A 22,942-nucleotide genomic window follows, 5' to 3' on the forward strand; every position below is an offset into this window, starting at 1 on the left:
CATCAATTGGGGTTTCCAAATAGTTTATAGTTTCTATTACAAAATTGTATTTCCACAACTATTCTGTTCCTTTCTTCTTGCCCCCATTCTCTGCAAGCGTTGTCCTTCTTGGTTTCTAGAACATACCATGCCTTTCTTGTTCAGGGCCACTGTTTGTGATGCTTCTGTCCAGCACGCTTCACCCACACCACCACCAGCCAGCAACACTTTGGCCATTTTCTCAAATCTTGCAGCTCTGCCAGAGTGGGCAGGGTCACATGCAGCTGCACAGTCCCTCAGGGAACCGAGGGGCCGTAGCAGAGTCTACACTGCAGCCTTATGAAGCCACTTTGTATCTGTTAAGTTTCTAAATTGCTGGCTAATTAAATCATTGGTTCATAATGCAAACATGTGCCAGATATTTTCTTCTCTTTATTCCTCGAGGTCTATTCTCTAAACTTCTCCATATTACTCTCTGCCTAGAGAGCTCACCACATACAGGCAGTGGTGAGCGGTCAGGGATCTGTGAGATTCCGGATGTTGCCGTTGGCCTCTTGCCATGTGAGATGTAAAAGTCCCAGCATCCTCCTCACAAGGCAGCTGTGGGGAAACCCGCCTGTGGAAATCTCTACGGCTTGGCTACTGCAACTTCCCAGATGTGATTAGTCTCCCAATTCTATTGGGAGCCTTTAAAAGCAGAAGTGCTTTGGATCTCTTGTATAGGATCACATACAGAGTTAGCTTTGATCACGGTTAATCTCAGGAATAGTTCCTTGATAACTTCAGTAATTGTAATTCAAAAATTGTGTCTTAAATTTATAATTGAATAATTATTCTATTATGTGAAACAAAGTAAGGTCTTGTGAAAACTACTTTTCACCTACATCTAAAGGCTATTGCTATCACTGGGTCATTTCTGCCAACCTTTATGACATATCTGACAAGTTACTATTGGCATCTTTCTGCTGACTTGAAGAAATGATTGTAAAACAAGGATTTCTATAAATACGCAAGGCCTGCGGTAGTGTACCTTTGCCCTTCACTGACAAAACTGTATTTTCCACAACCGTATGGCCTCAAGCAGATCAGATTTTGCACCTAGCAATACTGCATTTGGCTTTTAAACGTGGGTGTCGCAGGGTTTTCTCACACAGACTTATGTGCACTAGGAAAGTGGTTGCTATCCAAATGGAGAAAAGAGGAGACAGAGAAGTAAGAAAATCTTAAGGGTAAAGGTATGGCTTCAGGGGTCTTTTGCCACAGAACCTGATCTAGCCACAAGTGACCTAAGACAGCTCCTATGGACACGTAACCCACGCAGGACACATGGACCTAGCTCAGCTCTGCCAGATAATCTTCTGACCCAGGGTCCTTGCTGAACCTCTCTCGGGATGCCCCTGAACCCTGACAGATGGCAGCCTGGGAGATGGGTCCCTCTGTGCAATAAAATAGCCTCTTTTCCTGCTCAGTGTAGGATGGGAGAGGCTGTAAGTCTCTCTCTCTGTCTTATAAGAACCAAAGATTCCTGGTTCCAAATTTCCACATGCTAAAGCATACATAGTCGAGGGAATTGAACATGGTGACAAAACAGTAAACTATGAAACTACTTGCCAAGTTGTCACTCCTGGCTGCAATCAAGGGAAGTCCTAGCTTGTCTCTGGGCCCGGCCTCATGAACCATAAACCTTTTCTAAGGTTTGAGCCACTCAAGCATGGCTTCCCTGACGCCCACCACACACCTATTTCAGCAGTAGCCAAGGAACCACTGGACTCTTTTCTTTTTTCCCCTCTCCTCTTTGTTCTTAGTTTTAGGAACTACACTTAAAATTTTGAAAATCCAAATAAGCTCATCTCACTGACTCAGTCAGAATCCCCCAAACTCTTGCAACCCAGTGAAATTCTGTGACAGGACTGCTCTCTATACAGGAGGTTCGACATAGTAGCCATTGAATACAAGTGCCTACTGAGCCCTTGAAATGTGGCGACTGTGACTGAGGCTATGTTTCATTTCATTTCATTTTAATTCATTAAAATGTAAAGAGCCACAAGTGGCTAGGGGCTCCTCTATCGGATAGCATACTTTCTGCGAACCAATACGGACATCCCAGACAGTGCAGCTGTCCTTGCAATCAGTCAGCCATTCAACAAACAAAAATCTATTGACTGCATAATAGGAAAGTTCTCAAAAGCTTATAGTTGAGTGAGGTAATAAATACGTACACTGTCATTGCTTTCTCTCAATCACCCTTCCGGCATTTCCCTCTAAGAGCTTTCTCCTCCCTCCTCTGACTCTCCTTCCACTCAGAACCCCCCACTGAAAGTAACGATGCACATTTCACATGTGTTTTCAAATTTCAGAAATCTTCATGTTTGAAGTAGAACGGGCAGCATGGAGAAGTACTTGTCTATAGATCGTTGAGAAATGTAAAATAAGCCAGTTTTCTCCACTTTCTAATAGCATCAATTTAGGTCTCCTAGATGAGGGATTTATTTCAAAACTCTTATCATAAAACTGTAATAAAACAAAAGGATACTACTGTCCTCTTGTCTTGTGTTCTGACAAACCTTAATAAAGACTCATCTAATAAGGCAAAATTGACATTGTTATGAAATTTGTATTGGGCTCTGCTTTTCTGAACATATAAATTGAAGTTTTCCTAGATTTGTGATATTATTTAGCATATATTTCACTTAAACTACACACCACAGCACATTTTCCAATCTTATGGATTTTTTTCTAAACTCATTGGAATTTCCAAAGTTCAGTACAATACATAGCCATTTAAAAGCAAATAGTCAGTAAATTTCAAGGTGTAACAGATAAATTTGCAATGTTTTTTCCAATAAATGACAGACCAGAATCAAATACAGAAACTAATATTTGTGCAACCTTACTCTTTTGCCCATTCTCCTTCACAATCATAATTTTCCAAATAAAAGAAACACAAACTCATGGCTAAACATACTGCTCCAAATTAAAACTAAAGTAATTGAAATCCTTATTAAAAGATATTCAGGTTGACTAAGAAACCACTAGGAAGGACAAAATTGCAGGTTCAGAGCATCAAATTCCAGTGTTCTCTGAGTCCTTCATTATCATGATTTAAAAATCTTTTTCTTACCGGGAAAGACTAGTGAGTAATAGTTTAGTCTAAATGACAGCAGCTCTGCAGTATCAAGAGCCCACATTTCAGCTAATTTTCAGGCCTTATTATCTTGATACCATGGGATAGAACATAATAGATGCTGGAACATCTATCACATGACATTTATCAAAGAACGAGTCAGCAGCGTCCATGGCCGCAACCCAGACGGAGCTTCCAAAATATAAATCAAAGAAAATATAGGAACATCTCAAACGGAAAGGATGACAGTGATCCTTCATACTTAAAATATTTTAAATGCCTTAGGGAATCTATGGAGCTACTAGTGTTAAAAATAATGATGCACCAACTAAAGATACTTAGCTCTGTGCTGAGAGAGGAGGCAATGCAGTAGAATGAAGGAATCTTTAGATAGTTTTCAAACCACGTGGGTTCAAGTGAGAGCCCCACCTCTTACTTTGGTTTCTTTGGTGATCTTCAGCTTCTCTACGAAGCTCACAGAGTTTTCTCTGGTGTAAATAATAATAGCTAGTGCCTAACCTTTCCCAGTTCACATGGTTGTCATATGAATCAAGCCGATGTGCTAGGAAATACTTTTAAGGTGTTAAAGGTGCTACAGATTCAGTCTATGTAATATATTATTAGAGATTTCAACTGGAGCACCAGATACAATAAATATTCTAAACCAAGAGAATATGCAGATTTACAAATCTAAACCCCAGTGATAGGATTTTACAAATGGACTTTTATGATTTTTAGAGCAGTTTTCAGTTCACAGCAAAAGTGCGTGGAAAGCACAAAGTTTGCATATACGCCGCGTCCAACACATGACAGACTTTTTGAAATGCCTCCCTAATGTGTGTTAAGGTTGGCTTTTGGAGATTGGGTGGAGATAATTCAGGAAGATGATTTCCTTGTTGAAAATTACCTTGTATCAACATCCCAACACAATGAGACACCCCACCCCATCTTAAATCAAGAGAGAAGGGCATCAGTGGAATGATTCAGAGAGCTGACATGGCTTTTAAAGAGTTGGAGGGGAAGTGGTGAGCTAGGGTCTGAGTCCTACTTGGGGAATCTAAAAGACTAGTTGCCTGTTGATATAGTGATTTTGGGCTCCACCTGTGATCCCAGAGTTTGTTACAACAAATTATGTGTCAGCGTTCCTCCTTGGAAAATGAGAAAGAGCTCCACTAGTGCCATCTTACAGTCAGTCTACCCAGGAGAAGAAAAGGTGGGTGGGGAAAGAGTAGAGATACCAGGAGCTGTGAGAGGAATCGTCACACAGATGCATCAGCACGTCCCTGGAGGTGAAGGAGAAAGTCCCACGATGGCCTGTGAACAGCCTACAGGCTCCAATGAGCCAGAGCCTGCTCCTCACACTTGCCAGCTCCTGGGACCTCCAACACATCCCAGTGAAGTAAGAGCTGTCTCTGCTCCTTTTCCTTAGCTCTGTCATCTTGTTTCAACACTGAGCCATCGGGAACTGAAGAGAGCAAGAAAGTATAACTGGATGGACGCTCAGAAGGGGAGGGAGAAGGGTGGCCTGTCCCGCGGCCCCTCCAGCAGGTGCACAACACAGGCGTTAACAGGAGTACGGGAAAGCTTTGTGTTGGGTTGGTGGATTGTGTTTCATGAGACTGACCACTGTTTTTGCTGAACCAAAATTGTATTCGAAATTTAAAGTTGTCTGTTTGGCCTGGTAGACTCTGCCACTGATAAAGGGGCCGTGGCTGTGCCTTTAGTGAAAACCACAAAAGCATCCTTAGCGACAGGAACACGGCTCAGACCCAGGTGGAGGGACTGTGCTGTTTAAGCTGCAAAAGGTTTGTACTGGAACTGCCTGGAGCTGCCTTACAAAGATCACTGCCAGGCGTCACGGTTCAAGTGACTCCACCAGCGCCATCATCAACAAGCCTGTGTTTTCAGCCCCTCACTGGGGGCTGCCACACCTGTTTGCTCTGAACTGTCATGTCTCCACTTCTCAATTCTCCAACCTCAATACCATCACCGGTCCATGAAGAAGTACCTAGGTACATGACTCCTTTTACCTTTCTACAATGCAGTTTTCTTCTCAAGAATATTTGGTTAGCTCTAGCCTGTCCACACAAGCCCTATCCAAATTCAAACAGTAGGCCACTGGTCCTGACTTCCATACAACTCTGTTCTAACAATGATTTTTCCTTCACCGTACCTCTCAAAGCTTTGAAGGTATTCACAGAAAAGTAAATTTCTTTGCAGCAAAGCAACGCATGTAGTCTTTCTTACATCTGAAAGTCAAGTTTAGTAGAGAAAGGAAGACATGGAAAGTGAATCATTTTAGCTGCGGTAAACATATGAAAAACTGCCAGATGGAAGATTTCTTGGATTTTGTTCTTTATTTTCAAAAAGCAGAGCTAGAAGTTATGGGTGAAGACAGATTTCAGGTCAAATAACTCTCTATCAATAAGAGTTCTGTAAATGAAAACAGCTGACCTGAGAAGCAATGATTCCTTCATCACTAAAGGCTCTAGCAGAAGACAGATGACCAAACACCGAGTATTTATTACAAGAGCGATTTTTGTATCAGGAGGGAATTGAGATCGCATGACTCCAAGGTCCATTCTTATTCTGAGACTATGGATAGGCAGAGGCATACAGTGACAATGATGCCATTTATTCAATTATTCATTCAACCCACAAAACGTGTCTAAAAATCTGTGCATCAGGCGCCATGGTGAGCCAGGTGCCATGGAGCTGCATTCGCTGCATGGAGTACCTGAGTCTAGTAATAGAGTGGAGTAGAGGGGTACCCAAGTAAGGCTCTTTTAGTTTTTGTTCATATTCCATTTATTTTATGGTGTTACATATGTATATATATCGTCTTTTTGACATCTCTTTATGCGGAGCTTAAAATCTTAGCTTTACAAAAACATTACACAATTTACAGGTTATATGACATCTGTTTATACTGACCCTCTTCCTAAACTACTTTAAATGGAATATCCTATTCAATAATAAAGATAATTAACATGGTTTTTCATTTGTTTTTTGCAAATTATGGAGGAAAAAGCTCCCCTGTCCATGAGATGATGCTGCCAGCTTTCAACAATGGCTGTATCTGATCATTTTAATTGTAGGTCATTTGCCAGGCAATAGGTCAGTGTACATTTATTAGGATGGCTTTCTAAATTAATACGAAATTGCCAATGTACAACTGAAGATTTAAAAGACATAACGAAAACTCAAGGTCATTCTGACACTACAGAGAAATATAGTTCTTTGAAATTAGCTAAGAGAACCCTTAGTTTAATCACACTAACAAGTGACTGTAGGTTATAACTGTGATCAGAGGTGCCAGTGGCCCTTGTAGGGCTCATGCCGTGAATTGTGAATTCTAACTTGATTAGGATTAAACCCTCCAATAAACCAGGGGAGCTAGCTAATCATTTAAGAAACAGTCTAATCCATGAGAGCCTCCCCTTTAATTTTCATGTTTTCCTCATTTCCAAGGACACCAGTACTCTTCTATTTTCTCTTCACTAAAGAAAAACATCCATATTTTCGTTCATATCCAGTTCCTGAATCTCCATCCAACTTCAGGAAATGGAGCCTAGGAAGTTTGAAAACTTCCTAGGAAAAACCTGTAGAGCATGGCTCTGCCCCACCCTCAGCTCCACAAGCCTCCCCACCATGTTCCATCCTAGTGGAAATGTGAACTCTTCCAACAGGAATCTGAACTTGGGTTCCCCATACTGAACTCTAAGTTTGGCTCCTTTCTCAGTGTGGACCCAGGAAAGGTCAATTAACGTCTCCATTTCCCATCTGGCTTCAATGATGTATTTATGCAGGAAGCTTGATATTCCCAAATGGAAGACACGTGAATGCATAAGTACCAATGCTTCTGTAACCTAACTGCAAAAACGTATCAGTCCTGATCTGCACTGTCTTGCCTAATTCTGTAGCAGGGATTTTCAGTGGGACTTCCTGCCCTCCCCCATCCTCAACACACACATACAATTTACGAAAGCTACGCAATAGACTTGTTCTTTATAAAGCATTGAAAAAAGATCTACCATGGCGTAAGATAGGCCTACCCAACTGTATTTATATTTCCCCAATGAGCTTGTGGGGCCATTTACTTCTTAAGCAAAGAACAAATAAATTAACCTGGTGCCCTACATGTCTTTTTTTTCTTTCCACAATTGATAAAGCTTCTAAGTGGTCAAATGGATAATATACCAATTTCATTCTGTAGAAAAACAGGGAGCTATATTTATGTGTAAAAACAAACACTGAAACAATGGTGGCATTTCACACACAAAAATAAGTTCAAGGCTGGCCACATCCCTAGAGTAGCCATACTGATACAAGTAGAGTATATAATAGCATTACTTAGACTCAGTTACAAAATTGACGAATTCATGAAAGCGATCTAAAATAAGGACGCATTTACAAATATGGCGGCCATCAGTCACTGCCCAGCCAATGTCCGTTTCATCCTCTCTCTTTATTAAGAGAACTCTAATTTTGACTGGAAAAACAATGGGCCCAAACCAACAAATAATAATAATAACATGGGACTAAGACAACCATGGCTAGTCCTGTTCAACTCTGGAAAACACTTCCTTTTAGAGTTTCCTTGGTAATTTTCAGTGGCCATCTGACCAAATTGTGAACAATGAGGTGTAAGAAGAAGCCTGTAAGAAGGTGTCTGAAACATATTAATGTTATCATTTCCCTTTCTAAGTAAACAAGATAACCGTGGCCACTGCCCATCACCCTGCTCTGCCCGCAGGCTTGATGCTGTGACGCCAGGGCCATGCCATGAAGGGTGGCGGGTAATAAAGCTACACACAGCCCAGTCAGGGCTTGAGACAACACACATCAGTCCTTATGGGTTCAGTCTCTGTTGACTGAGAGTTCTACCACTGTTGGTGGACAATAAACAAAGCAACCCAGTTTTTAAATGTGATACAATTAACTGAAACTTAGAAGGAAATAAAAAGTATATGCAAAAACGTTCTTTACAACAACTTTATCTTTTCCTTTATGTTTTATAAATATGCTTAGGTTGTGGTTTTGTCAAAATATTCTATGTAGTCCCAATGGAAATTGCTCTTATAAATGTTTTAAAGGTATCATCCTGAACAGTGAATAAAATTCTAGGTAGTTAAACTAATTTCCAATTAAAGAATCTGGCAGCGCTGCCCAGGGCCCACCTGGTGCCAGAGTGATGCTGGGCTCCATTCTCCTCCACACTGTGACGTGCCCAGCTCTGGCTTTTGCCCAATTTCTCACATAGACTCCAATGAGAAACCTCTTTCGTCCACTCTCTGCTCTCATCTTCCCCGGAACTATGGGTGGAAGCCAACTCCAAAGGGCCATTCTGTTCCCTCCATGCTCCTCTTCTCTCTCCTACCGCTCTTCTTCCACCAGATCCTCTGCTAAAACACTGGAGGGATCTTTGAGAGCCATTAAAACGACTCAGAGTCATTCTGAAAAAACTAATGTCTTCATACACATACAACTGCTGTGTTCTACACATGTATGTTCTGTGGCCATTTGTAGGACCTGGTTCTAGGGAAGTCAGCTAAAGATCAATTTCCCAAACACTGATTCACCCAGTAAGTGAAAAGCCAATTTATCTAACATAATAATTTATTCTAAGTTTATTTGATTTTTTATGAAACCAGTACCCTGGTCTTCTGTGCTCTGAGCTACTCGGATCTCTGCCCTGCCCTCAGCATGCTGTGTGCTAAGTTTCACGTCTTTTCCTCTGTTTGCCCTGACTCCCACTAGTAAAGAGGGTACATAAACAAATTTAACATCGCAGTGCTCTGAGGAAGACAAAATAGTTCAATTCATACTTGAGAGAACTTTAAAAGCCATTGCAGCAATCCAACCCGATGTAAGAGGCTGCACACTTTTTAACTGGCTAAAAGAAACACATTTTTGGTAAATCAGCAAATCTTTCATAGAAAAAATAGTTGGAAAGTAAAGAAAAAAAAATCCTGGAGAAACAAAATAATTAAAATAAAGATTAGGAAGAAAACGGTATACCCAAAAGTTCCCATATGAAATGAAGTTTTGATTACGTTCATGAGAATATATGCATAAATATATTCTTGAAGAAAACTTTCATAAGATGAATTCACCTATGATCCTTAGTTTTCAACCAACTAAACATTTCTTAAAATCTGTTAAAAAATATCACTGACTATTTTCAAGATAATCAAATGGAGAATGCAATTACAATATAAGTATAAATTACAAAAGGATGTTTCAAAATATTATCCCTTATGACATACACACACACACGCACACACACACACACAAACACACACACACACACACACATATATGGGGGTAAACTAGTAAAGTTGGTAAAATCAGTATAACAAAAATTAATAAATTAATCTGTAGCCCCTGGAGATGTTGGAGGTAAAGAATATTTATTGGTTAGAACCCTAGGCATGGATTTCCTGAAACTACTGTGAGTTTTAAGAAAATGACACTACTACTACAAAGAATTTACTTACATTCTTAAAATTTTAAACCACTTACACTGGCTGACATTGATAATCTGAAGTGGTTCAGACCACCCCAATTTAAGTAGGTCACTTTACATTTAGAATTTGCATACAGTGTACAATATATATGTAAACTTCCAAAATAATGCTTTAATATCCAATAAATAATTAAAATTGACAGTACTTTACAGTAATACTTTGGGTTTTTTTGTTTGTTTTTTAAAAATTATTATTTGTTTGTTTGTTTTTTCCTTACACTGGCTCTTTTCCAGGTATGGATTTTGGTAAAGGGGAAAAAGAAGAAACTATTTTAACCTTTTATCAGTTTCCTCTTGACTGGATAATGGAGCAGGGATACCTCACAACATGTGGCTGAGAGGGCTGGAGCCTGCAGTGAGGACCAGAGGACACAGGCGAGAGGGTGGGCTTCAGAAAGCTGGGGGCAGGGGCCTCCACTAGGCCCCGAGAGGTCTCACGGCAGCACTGGTGGCAGGATACGGGGCAGAAGTGAACACGGGGGTGCCCCAGTACCGGCAGAGGCAAGACCTGGGCTGTGTTCGGCATCCTCTCAACCCAAAAGCCTTGAAGGAAGATAAAGCCACACAGAAATAGCTTCCCTGTAGGCCTAACACCTTAACACAAATCAAAACAGACTGCAGGTCCAGGTTACACCCTCTCCACTGAGCATCCAAAATGGGCCTTAAATAAGAAAAATATTCAATAACGAAATATTAGGTTGGTGCAAAAGTAATTGTGGTTTAAAAGGTTAAAAAATTGTAAAAACCACAATTACTTTTGCACCAACCTAAGAATTTGCAATGACTCTTCCGTGACACTCCACACACTCAGAAATGCCTACCAATTGAATTGGTAAGTAAAAAGAGGAATAATGCATAGTTTTCTTCAGTAAGCTTAGATATATTTCAAGACTTTATTACATGTGAGAGTAGATTCTGATATTAAGAGAAGTAGACTCCTGACCAGCAATTAATCTCTAACAAATATTAAGGAATCATTATACAGTTAGGCTATATTTCTTAATAAATTTCCTCACATACATTGTCCCTAATCTATAAACCAATTTTAAATAAAATCCATCATGCCAGACATTTTACATCTTACTCTGCTTATTGTACCATTTCTCATCGGAAACGTTGGAGCGTTAATGCTATTTCACGGCAGACTGTGGAATTAGAGTGGCAAAGATAAAGTTCTTTTTGAGATAAAGTAATTATAGTGGTTGTAGAGGGAAAAAAATCACCCAGAGTGCTTGGCGGCAACCATCTCTTGGATTCTGACTCATTTTAAGACTAATAAACTGAGTGCACACAAACAAGTGTTAATGGTGGATAACTCAGGTTACCCAGAGTTCGTGCTGGAGGGATTAACGATTTGTAACTTAATCAGCACGAAAGCATTCTAGAGGTGTGAGTTGGCAATGTGAGTGCAGCGGTTGCTTCGATGCATTTTTGTTCACCTGAAGAAATAACAATAAGAACTAACAGTTTCTGAGTGTTCATTATGTGCCAGTTTAATGAGTTAAGCCATTCAATCTTTGCAATAACTTTAATGAAATTTTTTCTCCCATTCTGCAACAAGGAAACTGACACAAAGAAGCTAAGAAATTTGCCCAAAGTCACACAGCTAATAAGCACGAGAACCAGAATTCAAATATCGCCAGGTAGAAGGACACAGACGGCCATTCTCTCCAGCTCTTTCACTTCTCCTGCTCAGTATTCCACGATGCACCACCTGACGCTGTGTTACTTCATCTCTTCATCCATCTGTCTAGCTTCTATTATTATTAGAATCAATAAATATTTTACTCATAAACATCCCTACTGTGTTTTAAGCCTATGTCCTGTCAGAAAAACTAGGCTGTTTCTTCCTATCACAGAAGCTTTTTATTCTGCAGGAGGCACCATCCACGAGAATGTAGACAACGGCGGCATGGCTGTCAGATGGGCCTGGGGCTCATCCACCATGCAGGAGAGAGCTCTGTTAGACTAGTGAGCGGACGCCTGCAGGGGTGAGGAGGAAGAGCCTTCTAGAATGATCCCCAGGGACAGACTCCTCTGTGTCAATAAGCATCATATGCTAACGAAACCTCTTCAGCCCCGGAAAAATTGTTAACAATCACACTGTCTCTGGGAGTCTCGTGTTTGTATGAATCGGTGCTGGGAAATCTCTGAGAGCTTGCGCTAAAAGTTGCATCTGACTGTTTATCTTGCTTCCTCACTGGAAGGCTCACTCTTCACCCCACACACTTATAATTTAATACTCGGACAGACAGTAGAAGGAAACATACCTCGTGACATTGTAACCTTGAGTTTGGCAGGATCCAAGGGGGAAGGGAAAGGACAAGCATCTTTAAGTCTCTTGGTAGTGTTTCTTTTTTTAACACAAATTCCTTCTTTAATTTCTAGTTTTTCTTAAAACAGTGTATGGTCTACATATCTTGGGAAACCTTACTTTTTCTGTCTGCTCTTCTGTATTAAGGGGGAAAATAAGCTGAGGATGTGACTTAGTCATCATTTGATGTTCCACACTAATGAGGGAAACAGTGATGGCACCGATTGTTTTAAATTATCCATTTTATTGTTCAAGACCAGAGTCAGAATCGTACATGCATGAGCAGAACCATCTTCACTTCTGTGTCCCACCCTGTGTCATTTCTATGTGATCCTAACTGGACAGGCTCTGAACAGGCAATAGAAAATGGGATGTTTGCCATGTGTTTTCAATCAGCCATTGTTCCCTGTTTTCCAGGGACCTTTCATATTCCTACTTGCTATTTTGATTAGTGGAAACGCTAGTTGAGGTCAGCATGCGATAAAGAAGATGCAATTTGGAGACAGAAGAAAACCTGGTGCCCAAGTGGATTTGCAACATGCCCTCAAGTCCAGGCCAAAACTTCAGGCATCAGTTTCCCCATCCTTAACCCCATGACAGGAAGGGTTATCCATCTTTCTTGACAATTTCTTATGAGGATCATATTAAATAGGAAACATTGAAACAGTTAAACCTCAGTGCATTATGCATGAGTGACCGCTCATTAGTACTGCATGCAAATCTTAAATAGTGCTGAGAAAACATTGGAAATATGAATAAATCCTCCAAAACAAGAACAAAAAATTAGACGGTTACTATCAAGACTCATGAAAGGCATGGGGCTTATTGCAAACTAATTTCTCCAGACCAGAAAAAAATAAAACATTAAAAAAATAAGCCAGGTGGCTAAGTAGGTTCCAATTTTTTTCCTTGTATATAAAAAGCTCCATGCAGAAGTTCATACAAACCACACACAGCTCCACCATAACTAGTCAGCCCCACAAGAACCTATTTCTTTCCTTTTTTTTTCACCATTTCTCCTTACCAGAGAAAACTGTGTAAGTTGCAGATCTTTATAAATTTCAGGAAAATGAAAGTGAATACTTGACTATTCTCTACATAGAAATCTTTCCTATCAGGCAGGTTCGGCGCCTGCTCCAACATTACCAAGTCTGACTTGCAGATTATTTGGCAATGTGACAGGTCACCAGCTCCACAGTGACATCGTTTAAAGGTTCTGTTGAGTGTGTATTTGTTGTTAATAATACAATATTGAAATGCCTGCTGTGCTCAATTGCTAGGTGCCAGTTATGCTACATCTACCGTGTTTCCCGTAAAATAAGACCTAACCGGAAAATAAGCCCTAGCATGATTTTTCAGGATGACATCCCCTAAACATAAGCCCTAATGTGTCTTTTGGAGCAAAAATTAACGTAAGATCCAGTTTCATTTTTGGGGAAACACGGTAGTAACTGTACTGAAAATTTGAATCAGGTAATCTTTACATCATAGCTAAGACGGTCCTTTTCCTTAAATCCTTACGCATATTTTTCCAAGAGCATTTTTGAATGATAATTTAAGTAAGGGGTTTAGTTAGATAACAGGACATTGATTACCAGACTTGCAGAATAAGCAATCTATCCTAGAAAAGGCCACGGCTTCCGGGAAACACAGAGGACTTTTCACTCCTGGTGCCAATGTTTATTAAGTGTGAAATTTGGACTCATTACTTAACCTCATGGAGTCTCTTCATTAAAAACATTGGATGTTAACACCTACTTCGCAGGTCTGTCATGAGAATTAGAGAAAAATACAAGTACTAGAATATACATATGAGGGAGAAAATAAATAAATTTTGCAAAACAATCATAATTGCTCTGATGAGTATGACTATAAAATGCCAACTAGAATTACTAAAGCATGTGGATCTGTGTGAAAGTTCAAGTATAGAGGACATTCATTCAACATTATTAGTTCTGTGCCCTAATATGGGCAAGACACTGTGCGAAGTGTTGAAAATATACCAGGGACCCCAACTGACAAGTGATCTGATCTTCTGAGGCTTACAGACTCTTGGAATGTAGACAAATGGGCAATTGCATCGAATGTGCAACAGAAATTTAATTATATCTGTAATAATGGACATGAAATTTTGACCTGTCAGGGGAGAAAATGATGAGGGGAAAGGAGAGCTAGCTCTAGAAAAACTGAAGAGGGGGAATAATGGAGGAAGGAATAAAAGTCTGAATTTAATAATCAAATGTGGAGCAGTTCTGGGTGCCGACCAAGTCTGGAGTGGCCATGGGAGTGGGCATCTGATTTGGGGCTGGTCCTGGTGAGCAAGGTGAGGTGACGTCATCACACAGCTTTTGATGAGCGAGCCTGGGGGTGGGGCTTCCACTTCTCTGAATAGAGTCAGCCAAAGCTGGATGATTCGTGAAGTAGACTTCAGTGTGTGTGTGTGTGTGTGTGTGTAGTGTGTGTGTGTGTAAGTATATGTGAAAATAATAATAACAATAATAATAGAGCACTTAAGATTTCTAAGTAATTTTGGTCCAGCTACCATTCTAAGTACTCTTCGTTTTTGAGTAAGCTTCAGAACAAATAAGACATAGGAAATAGATACCGTGTCCTGGTTAACCGATGTCCCCAGGGTCACATAGGTAGGCAGAATGAAGTGGGGATGCACCGCAGGCAGCCCAGCTCCCAGTTGTCTTCTGAAACTCACACCGTGTGCCTCTCGGCGACACCTCACTTTCCCTGAGCTTGCTACACGCCAGGCTCTTCTCAGCACCTAAGAGGCACGTGCCACACAACCCCGACCACACTCTGCTTGTTTTCCTTCTTCTGTCTCTTTTCTACTTTTCCCTGATGGAACATGTTTTTAAGTGAGAAATTTCACAGAAAATTCCACATTTATGGTTTCTGTGTATTAAATAAAAGATCAGGCACACCAAGCCCCCTATGTCCCCCCCCCCCATTTGCTAACACCAGGCAGGAGCTGCCTCCTGTCTGTGGGCCGTGGCCCCTCCCACCCACCATGGTCCTCACCAGCCTCCAGTGGCCACATCTGATTCAGTTTTTAAATCACCGTCTGATCACTGGGGCTATTTCAGCACATGGGCCTCAGGGTAAATGTATGTGTGTGGTGAACGGAGGACAGCCCAGTAGGAATCCTTACCCTACCATTATGGGCTCTTGTTTTTTTTAATCTCTTTAAGCTTCTTTTTTTCTCCAATCTAAAACAGAGTTGCTAGTGGTACTTAACTCAGAGTGTTAGGACATAATTAAATGAGATAACCCATGACAAGAATTAAGCTTAGAGTTCCATAATAATTGGCTATTACTCTTTCCATCACGGACAGTCAGGGGTTAATATAAGTAGCCCGCATCCACCATCTGCCTGAGGTGCGGGGCAGAAGAGACTGGTTACTGCCCTGGGAAGGCTGGGGGCAGAGGAGAGAATCAGGTGGAAGGAAAGCTTCCTGGGACGATATGCCTCCCAGCAGCAGCAGGGCCCGGGAACACCTCAGGGAAAGCTCCACTGTGGTGTATAAGGACACACGTCGGTATCATTCACAGATTCTTCCTCCTACGTGGGCTTGTCTGTGTAGCCGAAATGTTGTACCACAGTGAAATATGGAATTACAGGTTTTGAGTAACTGCACCATTTTCCCCAGGCTTGAGCAAGGATCCATCAGCTCCCCTGAACTGGGCGCATCCTACAGACTCTTGCCCCGTGCGCCATTGTATCCATTCTCTGGGCCACCACCCCAATGCAGGCCGCTCAACATGTAAATAGTTGATTAACTTCTCTGACTTCAATCTGCCACCACCTTCAGTCCCATGACAAAATCCCACAGCACTCATAAACAGTTCCAAACATCATTTCACGCCTCACCTCCGTTTTTACCATTTTGCCTTGTCTCCCCACCGTCTGCAGGATAAAATCTAACTTCTCTAGCCATCACTGGGGCCTGCTGTGCTAACGCGGGGCCTTGTCTCCATGTCAGCCCTTGGTCCCCAAAGCGCTTCATCCTCCTGTGCCTCCTGGGTTGTGTTCTCACCGCAGAGCTGACCAGAATGCCCTCCGTGACCCCACGCACACTTTCACACCCACAGCAGATTTACCACGTCCCACACAACCATCACACTAGGGCTGGCTGGGTCCATGTTTCACACCGGGATCAGCAAGCCTTCTCTCTCAAGGGCCAAAGAGTAACGAGTCGTATGTCACGTTCAGCAGGCCACCCAGTGTCACAATGTCTCAACCCGGTGCTTGCTCACAAAGCCGTGCAGACAGCATGGACGGAAATGGGTGGGGCCATGTGCCAATAAAACTTTATTACGGAACTGGAATTTAAACTCATAGAGTGCTCGCGGGTCATGCAATATTCGTCTTCCTCTGTTTCCGAAACACTTAAAAAACTTTCTAAACAACATCCTTCATTTGAGGACTGTACAAAAACAAGCTGAGGCCACAGCAGACGGCAGTTTGCTGATCCCTGTTTCACAGGCATACTGCTCATTGATCCACAACTTTCCTTCCCACCTTTTTATCGAGGCGGAACATTTAGCAACCACCAGTGCACCATGTTCAGCGAACAGCCCAATGAGTACTGATATGTGTAGACAAACATGTTCCCACAACAGACCGAGGTAGGATGACTTTCCAGTATCTTAGAAAGCTCCTAGAAGACACCCTGCCAAGCTGAAACTCTTTTTGTTTGAAAAGCAGTCCATCTTCCTTTTAATAGGCCTGGACTATAAAGCAATGGGGGCAATGGCAGTGAACTACTGAACTTTTACAAAGTAGTGTATTTTTAAATGAAACTTCCGATACCATTAACCATGTGATAAACATGGTGACATCTGATTAGAAACTCCAAAGGCAACCCTAGAAATATGCGTTCATTTTTCTGGGCAGTTTCTGCCAACACACAACCTTACCTGGGCCAAGGTGAGCGTGGCTTGTTGGCAGGTACTGCACCGCACCCTGAGTTTTCCTGGCTGCACTTGTTGACAGGGGTCTTTGCAGTAGACATAAAAGCTGTTGTAGGCTGGTCTACCTGCTGGGGGAAAACAAAGCAGAGGAAGTCGCCAATCAGTGCTGAGTCCAACGGAGACAAACTGTAGAACTGACTCCTCAGGAGCATTTTGAAATATTGATGGGCTAAATATTCCAACAAGGATACAACAATTTAATTTAGAAAATCCAGTTTCATGCTCCAAAGAGTGAAAAGCTTTTCTTCTTGCCAACAGCCTGTGACTTCCTCAGCCGACTAAGTGACCTGCTGCCAAGAGAGCTGTCCAAGTGTGTTCGCAACTCAGGGAAACTAAACACGCCCTTTGCGGCTGAATTTTTTTAAAAGGACAGGAGATGTAGAGTCTATTGGAAATTTAGAGACCAATGCTCCTGAAATCTATTTCATGCTTCTGTACACAGTTGTGAAGGCTCCGGATTTCTCCTCTGTAAATCTTATCCATAGGGGCCTACCAGCCCATTTTTCATGACATCACAATTCGCTGGGTTTCCAGTGAAGACTTTGCGACACACAGTCACACTAAAGGAAGGCAAGAGCGTGGACAGAGCATATACGGAAATGGGCGCTTTGCATTTCATTCTGGTTTCTCTACCCAGACAAGGGCCATTCAGACAACACATTTTCAAGAGTAAAAGCTGGACAAAAATGAAAAAAATAAAAAATTAACTACCTCTGATCATTTCTGTCAAATGTCCCCACATAGGGATAATATTATTCCATAAATTAGGAGAAATTTTCTAAGTGGTTTCACACTCCCATGTCTCCAAAGAACGAACTTTATGCAGCAGTACTTACCAGTAACATAATTGACTTCCTAAGTTTCTAAAAGGACTAAATACTTCTTTAAATCTCTACCTCACTTTGTGCCAAATGGGAGTTACATAAGGTCATGGCATAAAATTGTGTTTAACAGTTTAGTATTATCATCAACATGATCTTTGATCATTATGAATGTAAACCTTGAACCTCCCAAATGCAGAAAAAATGAGAAAAAAGAGATGCTAAGGTCTTATGCAGCTCCATTCGTTTTACCAATTTACAAAAAGACCCTCTGTAGACACAGAATTGTCACTTGTTTAGCCACTTTACTAATAGTAGGTGACAGTACTTTGCAAAACGTAGAGCACAATAAAGATACTGGGATTCATATTTTTTGTGTCATCTATTGGCAATATACTTTATAATCCTTCGCCTCCAGAGATGAATATCTGGCTTCCAGGGTGAAAAGGGAAATATAGATATAACTTTGTATTGATAAGAAACGATGGTTTTCTGACTCTTCTTTGTAACTTTAGTGCCTTAATGTACAAGATATTCAAGTCTACAAATATAATATTGTTAGCAATATAATAATTACATAAAATATATTCTTAAGGTTTTATGTATATCATAAATGCAACTGATAGAAACATATATTGAGGTTCTAGAAAAACCATGATAACTGACAATATCAGAAGATCACAAGAACTGACAATTTTAACGTGTACTATGATGAGCTTAGTGAAGAAGCTAGGACTCTTTATCGTTCAAGCCTTTATCAGCAATATAAACAAATCCGATTTCACCATTTTGAAAACCAACCATAAAGGTTAAACAATATAAAAGGAGGAAGAAAAGGAATGGGAGGAGGGAAATCTGACAAAGGGGAGTCAAGCCTGCAAAGACAGTAGCATTGCTGAAAGAACATATTAGCAATAGTTTTACGATTATAAACAAGGCGTCTCAGAAACTGCAGGAAACTGGTTTCTCTCTCTCTCTCTCCCTCTCTCTCTCTCCCCCACTCTCACACTCTCTCTCTCTCTCTCTCTCTCTCTCTCTCTCTCTCTCTCTCTCTCTCTCTCTCCCCTTTTCCCCCCTTAGGGCAATATTGCAACGTCTGCAATATTGTTTCAACTAATGATACATCTAGGCAGAATGTGAAGACCCCTCCACCTCTGTGTAATAATACAACCTTCGCTAAAGGCCTTAGAAGTGAGTGGGAAATACTGCATGCCGCTGCCTGGGCGCCTAAGCAAACGGGGTGACGTGGCGCTTCCCAGAGCCAGCCGCTAGCTGGGATTAACAGCCATCTAAGGAAGGCCAAGGTCAGGCCAGTCCTGGCTATGGCAAATTTCAAGCTGTTGGCTCTAGTTGGTCAAGCAGTGGAGGCTTCAGGTAAATCTTGAGCTCCTGTTTCCAGAAGGACGTCCCACATCTCCTGTGTGGCTCCACAGCACTACTGAGAGTCGGCAAGCTTCTCTATGCCACCCTGAGACCAGAGTGTACAGGACAGGAGTAAGAACGCACAACACCCGATGTTCTTACAGGCAATGCCTCCATTCCGGCCTGAGGTCTGAGGTGCGGCCTCTCCAACATGCGGCCACAACTCCTAAGGGAACAGCGAGGCCATTCTGCGAATGACCCGCAAACCTCGTCTCTAGGTCTGTAACTAGAGACTGACATGAATCGTCCCCCTTTTACTTCAGTTTGGGTCTTAAAATCCTTTCCCTTTCCTGATCCAGTCTTCCATATGGCAACCCCTTCCCACCCAAAACAATCAAGGCGACTTGCGTTTGTGTTTATAGATTTCCCTGTTTGTTTTAGAATAATAGTTTTCAAACTAGAGAAATATTTCAAAAATTGTTCAAATTATATCCTCCACTGTAATCCACCAATTGTGAACGTTTTGCATAGTTTAGTGTACCCTGTTACATATACTACAAAGAATTGTTTTGTTGTTGAATCATTTGTAATCAAGTTGCAGCAATTGTACTCACCTTTAAATGTTAAAATGACTTTTTTTTCCCCAATAAAACCATAGTTTATTTATCTTCAGTTTTTCTCTCCCACTTTGTCTGGTTAACATAATCATTAGTCAAGTCTCCTCTTTTCCCTTATTCTCTTTTTGAGGGATTTGGTTGTTTCTGCAGTCCTATTTATAGACTAATCAAGTACTTTAAGAACATGGCAGTGGTTTGCAAGCTGTTCAAAGGTATCGAACCAAAATATCAGGATTCTTTCGTCAAAATATCGGGGATTGTTTAGTCAAAACATGGGGGATTCTTTAATCATAGGTGATGCTAAGTGAAGCCGAGTCCTCTCACCGCCTGACTGTACAGACTCTTAAGAGAAGAAGTACAGAGCGTAGCACATCCCAAACTTTATCTGACCTCAGAAGCCTTCCTTTTATGGAACATTTTATGAAACTGTATTTCTACAGAAAAAAAAGGTTGAACCATTGGAGTAAGGGTTCAGCCCGCTGTGTGGGTCTGCTCTACAGTGAGCTGAGCAGTTAATGTTTATAAACTCAACTTGATCAGACATTCCTGAAGAGCCTGCTGAAGATTAAACTCTCTCCTCCACCACAAACCATAAATAAACCAATATAATTACCATACAATGAGCCAGGAAGGTTGGTCTACTGATGGAATGATTTTACCGAGTAAAGTATATTCGTCTCATACTGAAGTTCTTGTATTTTTTTTCTTGATAGAGGTTACAAGCACAGTGTTCAGAACCCTTTTAGAGTATGAGTCACTGTCCGTTCAAAGCATCCAGAGGGTTTCTCCCTTTCCCTAGCTTTATAATTTTACCATTATCTTTAGTTTTCTTTCCTGCCTTATTGAGTTACCACAATCCTTAGTCATGTCTCCTCTCTTCCCGTATTCTCCGTTCTTGGTCCGAAAACTGTCTAAAACATAAATAACAATATCAACAACATACCAAGTAAAGCCCCTATTTAAAAAGAATATATATTATTTGCTTTAACTTTCTGAAAAACAGCATAATCACTGGTTTTCATTTTTTCTTTCTTTTTTTTAATACTGAGTTTAAGGCTCAAAGACATTGTTTTAATAAGACAAATGGATCCTTGAGAAAAACCATTCTGATTCTGATGAAAACTTTTCACTGACCTCAGAAGTTTCCATCACTTGTTGTCACCGACAATCAAGACTTTAACTGCTTGGGTAATTTATTTTCTAGTGGTAGGGAGACAGTGAGATTCGACATATTTTATACCTAAATAATTGTTCAGGATTAATAGACTATCAAACAGCAGGAACACAATTGATACAAAGTCACATTTGTGACCTGTGAGGATGTGAAGTAGAACCAGGTGCCCACGAGCACTTTCTGTGTAAACATGTTCCTCTTTGCGCTCTCCCCACACAGCAGCCCATTGAAATTTTGAAATATAGTTAGGAGCTAGCGAGAAAACACTCCTCTCGTTTTTATTCTTTTTTTTTTTAATTTTTAATTTTAAGCAATTTAAATCACTTAAGCTGCCAAAGTGGACGGCACAGAAGACAGTGATTAACTAACACTGAAGTGTCTGGTCCCCTCTCTCCCTCCGTCGTCAACAGGCATGCAAATAATGATGCTAAGGAGATCTGTCCATCACACGGAGAAGTATCAGAGCTTGCTGGTTAGGGTACTAATACAAAACAGTGTTGGCTTGAGAGAAGGGCTAGGGGAGGCTTGAAGCTGAGGCTCTGAGAGGCAGGACAGACATGTGGAGTGTCCCCAAGGACACTGGAGCGAAACAGGGCTTCGCTCCCATTTCTCCCTCCACATGCCCAGCGGAGCGAGTCTTGTGTGTGTCACTGGACAACAGTCGCTCATTCCCTGTTCCAGCTCCACTGCCATCACGACCTTTGAAATCGGAGCCATACATTCAAGGTCCGCTTGGAACGGCGCGCCTTTAGGAATTCGTCCTTTGATGTCCCCATAAGGATAAGATATCTTCGTAAATAATTACGTCTAAGAGTAGGAAAGTATCTAGCTTTGTCTTGTCACTTTTAAACAGCCGACTTGTCCCAACCCCAGCGAAGCAGCATCTGATGAGGAGAATCAGGCCCTGGCATGAAGCGTCCTTCACAGCCGTCAGCCAATGGCTCCCACGCTGCCCAGCCCGGCACCTGGTGTTTGCAGCTCCCACACTCCTGCCTCCATCTGACCGCAGCCCTGCTCTTACATATAAATACCAAGGACAGTGTCTGCCCCACCAGCTCCACTTCTCAGCCGTGTTCCCTCACCTCACTCCTTCCTCCAGTCTCGGAGACTGCACCTCGGTCTTGTTGGACGCCTAAGAGCTCACGATGGAAGCCACCCACATCCAGAGTTTGTGAATCTGACCTGAGCCTGTGACAGGAGCTGAGGCACACAGGATCTTCTGCCCTAACATGTGCCAGAATTCCTGTCATTTTTAGTTTCAGGTGTACAAATCGACAATAGTTAGACCTTTACACCCCTCACAAGGTGATAACTCCCCCCCATCTACTACCCCTCTGACATCGCATATGCGGTTACAATTCCATTGACTATATTCCCCATGCTTGTACTCCACATCCCATGAATATGTATTTTTTTATAGTTGACACGCAATATTATTCTGCTTCAGCTTCAGATGCATATACCACAGTGGTCAGGCATGTACACAGTCCACGTATACGCACCCCTGTGTTTACTGCAGTGCTGTTCACAACAGCCAAGATATGGAAACAACCGAACTGCTCATGGATAGACAACTGGATAAAGAAACTACGGTACATTTATACAATGGATATTACCTGGCCATAAAAAAATGACATCTTACCATTTGTAACAACATGGATGGACCTAGAGAATATTACGCTAAGTGATATAAGTCAGAGAAAGACAAATACCATGTAATTTCACTTCTATGTAGAATTTAAAGAACAGAATAAATGAGCAAACAAAACAGAAATAGTCTCAGAGATAAAGGGAAAAAAATGATGGCTGCTAGAAAGGAGGGGGTGAGGAGGTGAGGGGATTAAATGTACAAATTAGTGGTCACAACATAGTCATGGGGGTATGAAATACAGTGTGGGGAATATAATCAACAATGTTATAAAGATTTTGTAGGGTGTCAGACGGGCACTTGTCTTATCATGGACAAGTCTTATCCATGTCTTATCATGGATGGTGTAGATGCCTGACCACTGCACTGGACACCTGAGGCTGAAGTAGAA

General features: G+C 41.4%; 1 protein-coding gene across 2 annotated transcripts in view; it reads right to left on the bottom strand.

The window, feature by feature from the left end:
- PRKN (parkin RBR E3 ubiquitin protein ligase) overlaps positions 1 to 22,942 on the bottom strand; it is a 1,123,097-nt gene that overhangs the window by 673,774 nt on the left and 426,381 nt on the right. The window contains exon 4 of one of the 2 annotated variants that reach the window (XM_033103449.1): positions 16,876 to 16,994. In XM_033103449.1, coding sequence (XP_032959340.1) covers positions 16,876 to 16,994 — 119 coding nt within the window. Of the gene's footprint in view, positions 1 to 16,875; positions 16,998 to 22,942 lie in introns of both variants that reach the window. The other variant, XM_033103448.1, reaches the window with a different exon arrangement.

The sequence above is a fragment of the Rhinolophus ferrumequinum genome, chromosome 3 (genome assembly GCF_004115265.2).
Source record: "Rhinolophus ferrumequinum isolate MPI-CBG mRhiFer1 chromosome 3, mRhiFer1_v1.p, whole genome shotgun sequence".
Classification (NCBI taxonomy): domain Eukaryota; kingdom Metazoa; phylum Chordata; class Mammalia; order Chiroptera; family Rhinolophidae; genus Rhinolophus; species Rhinolophus ferrumequinum.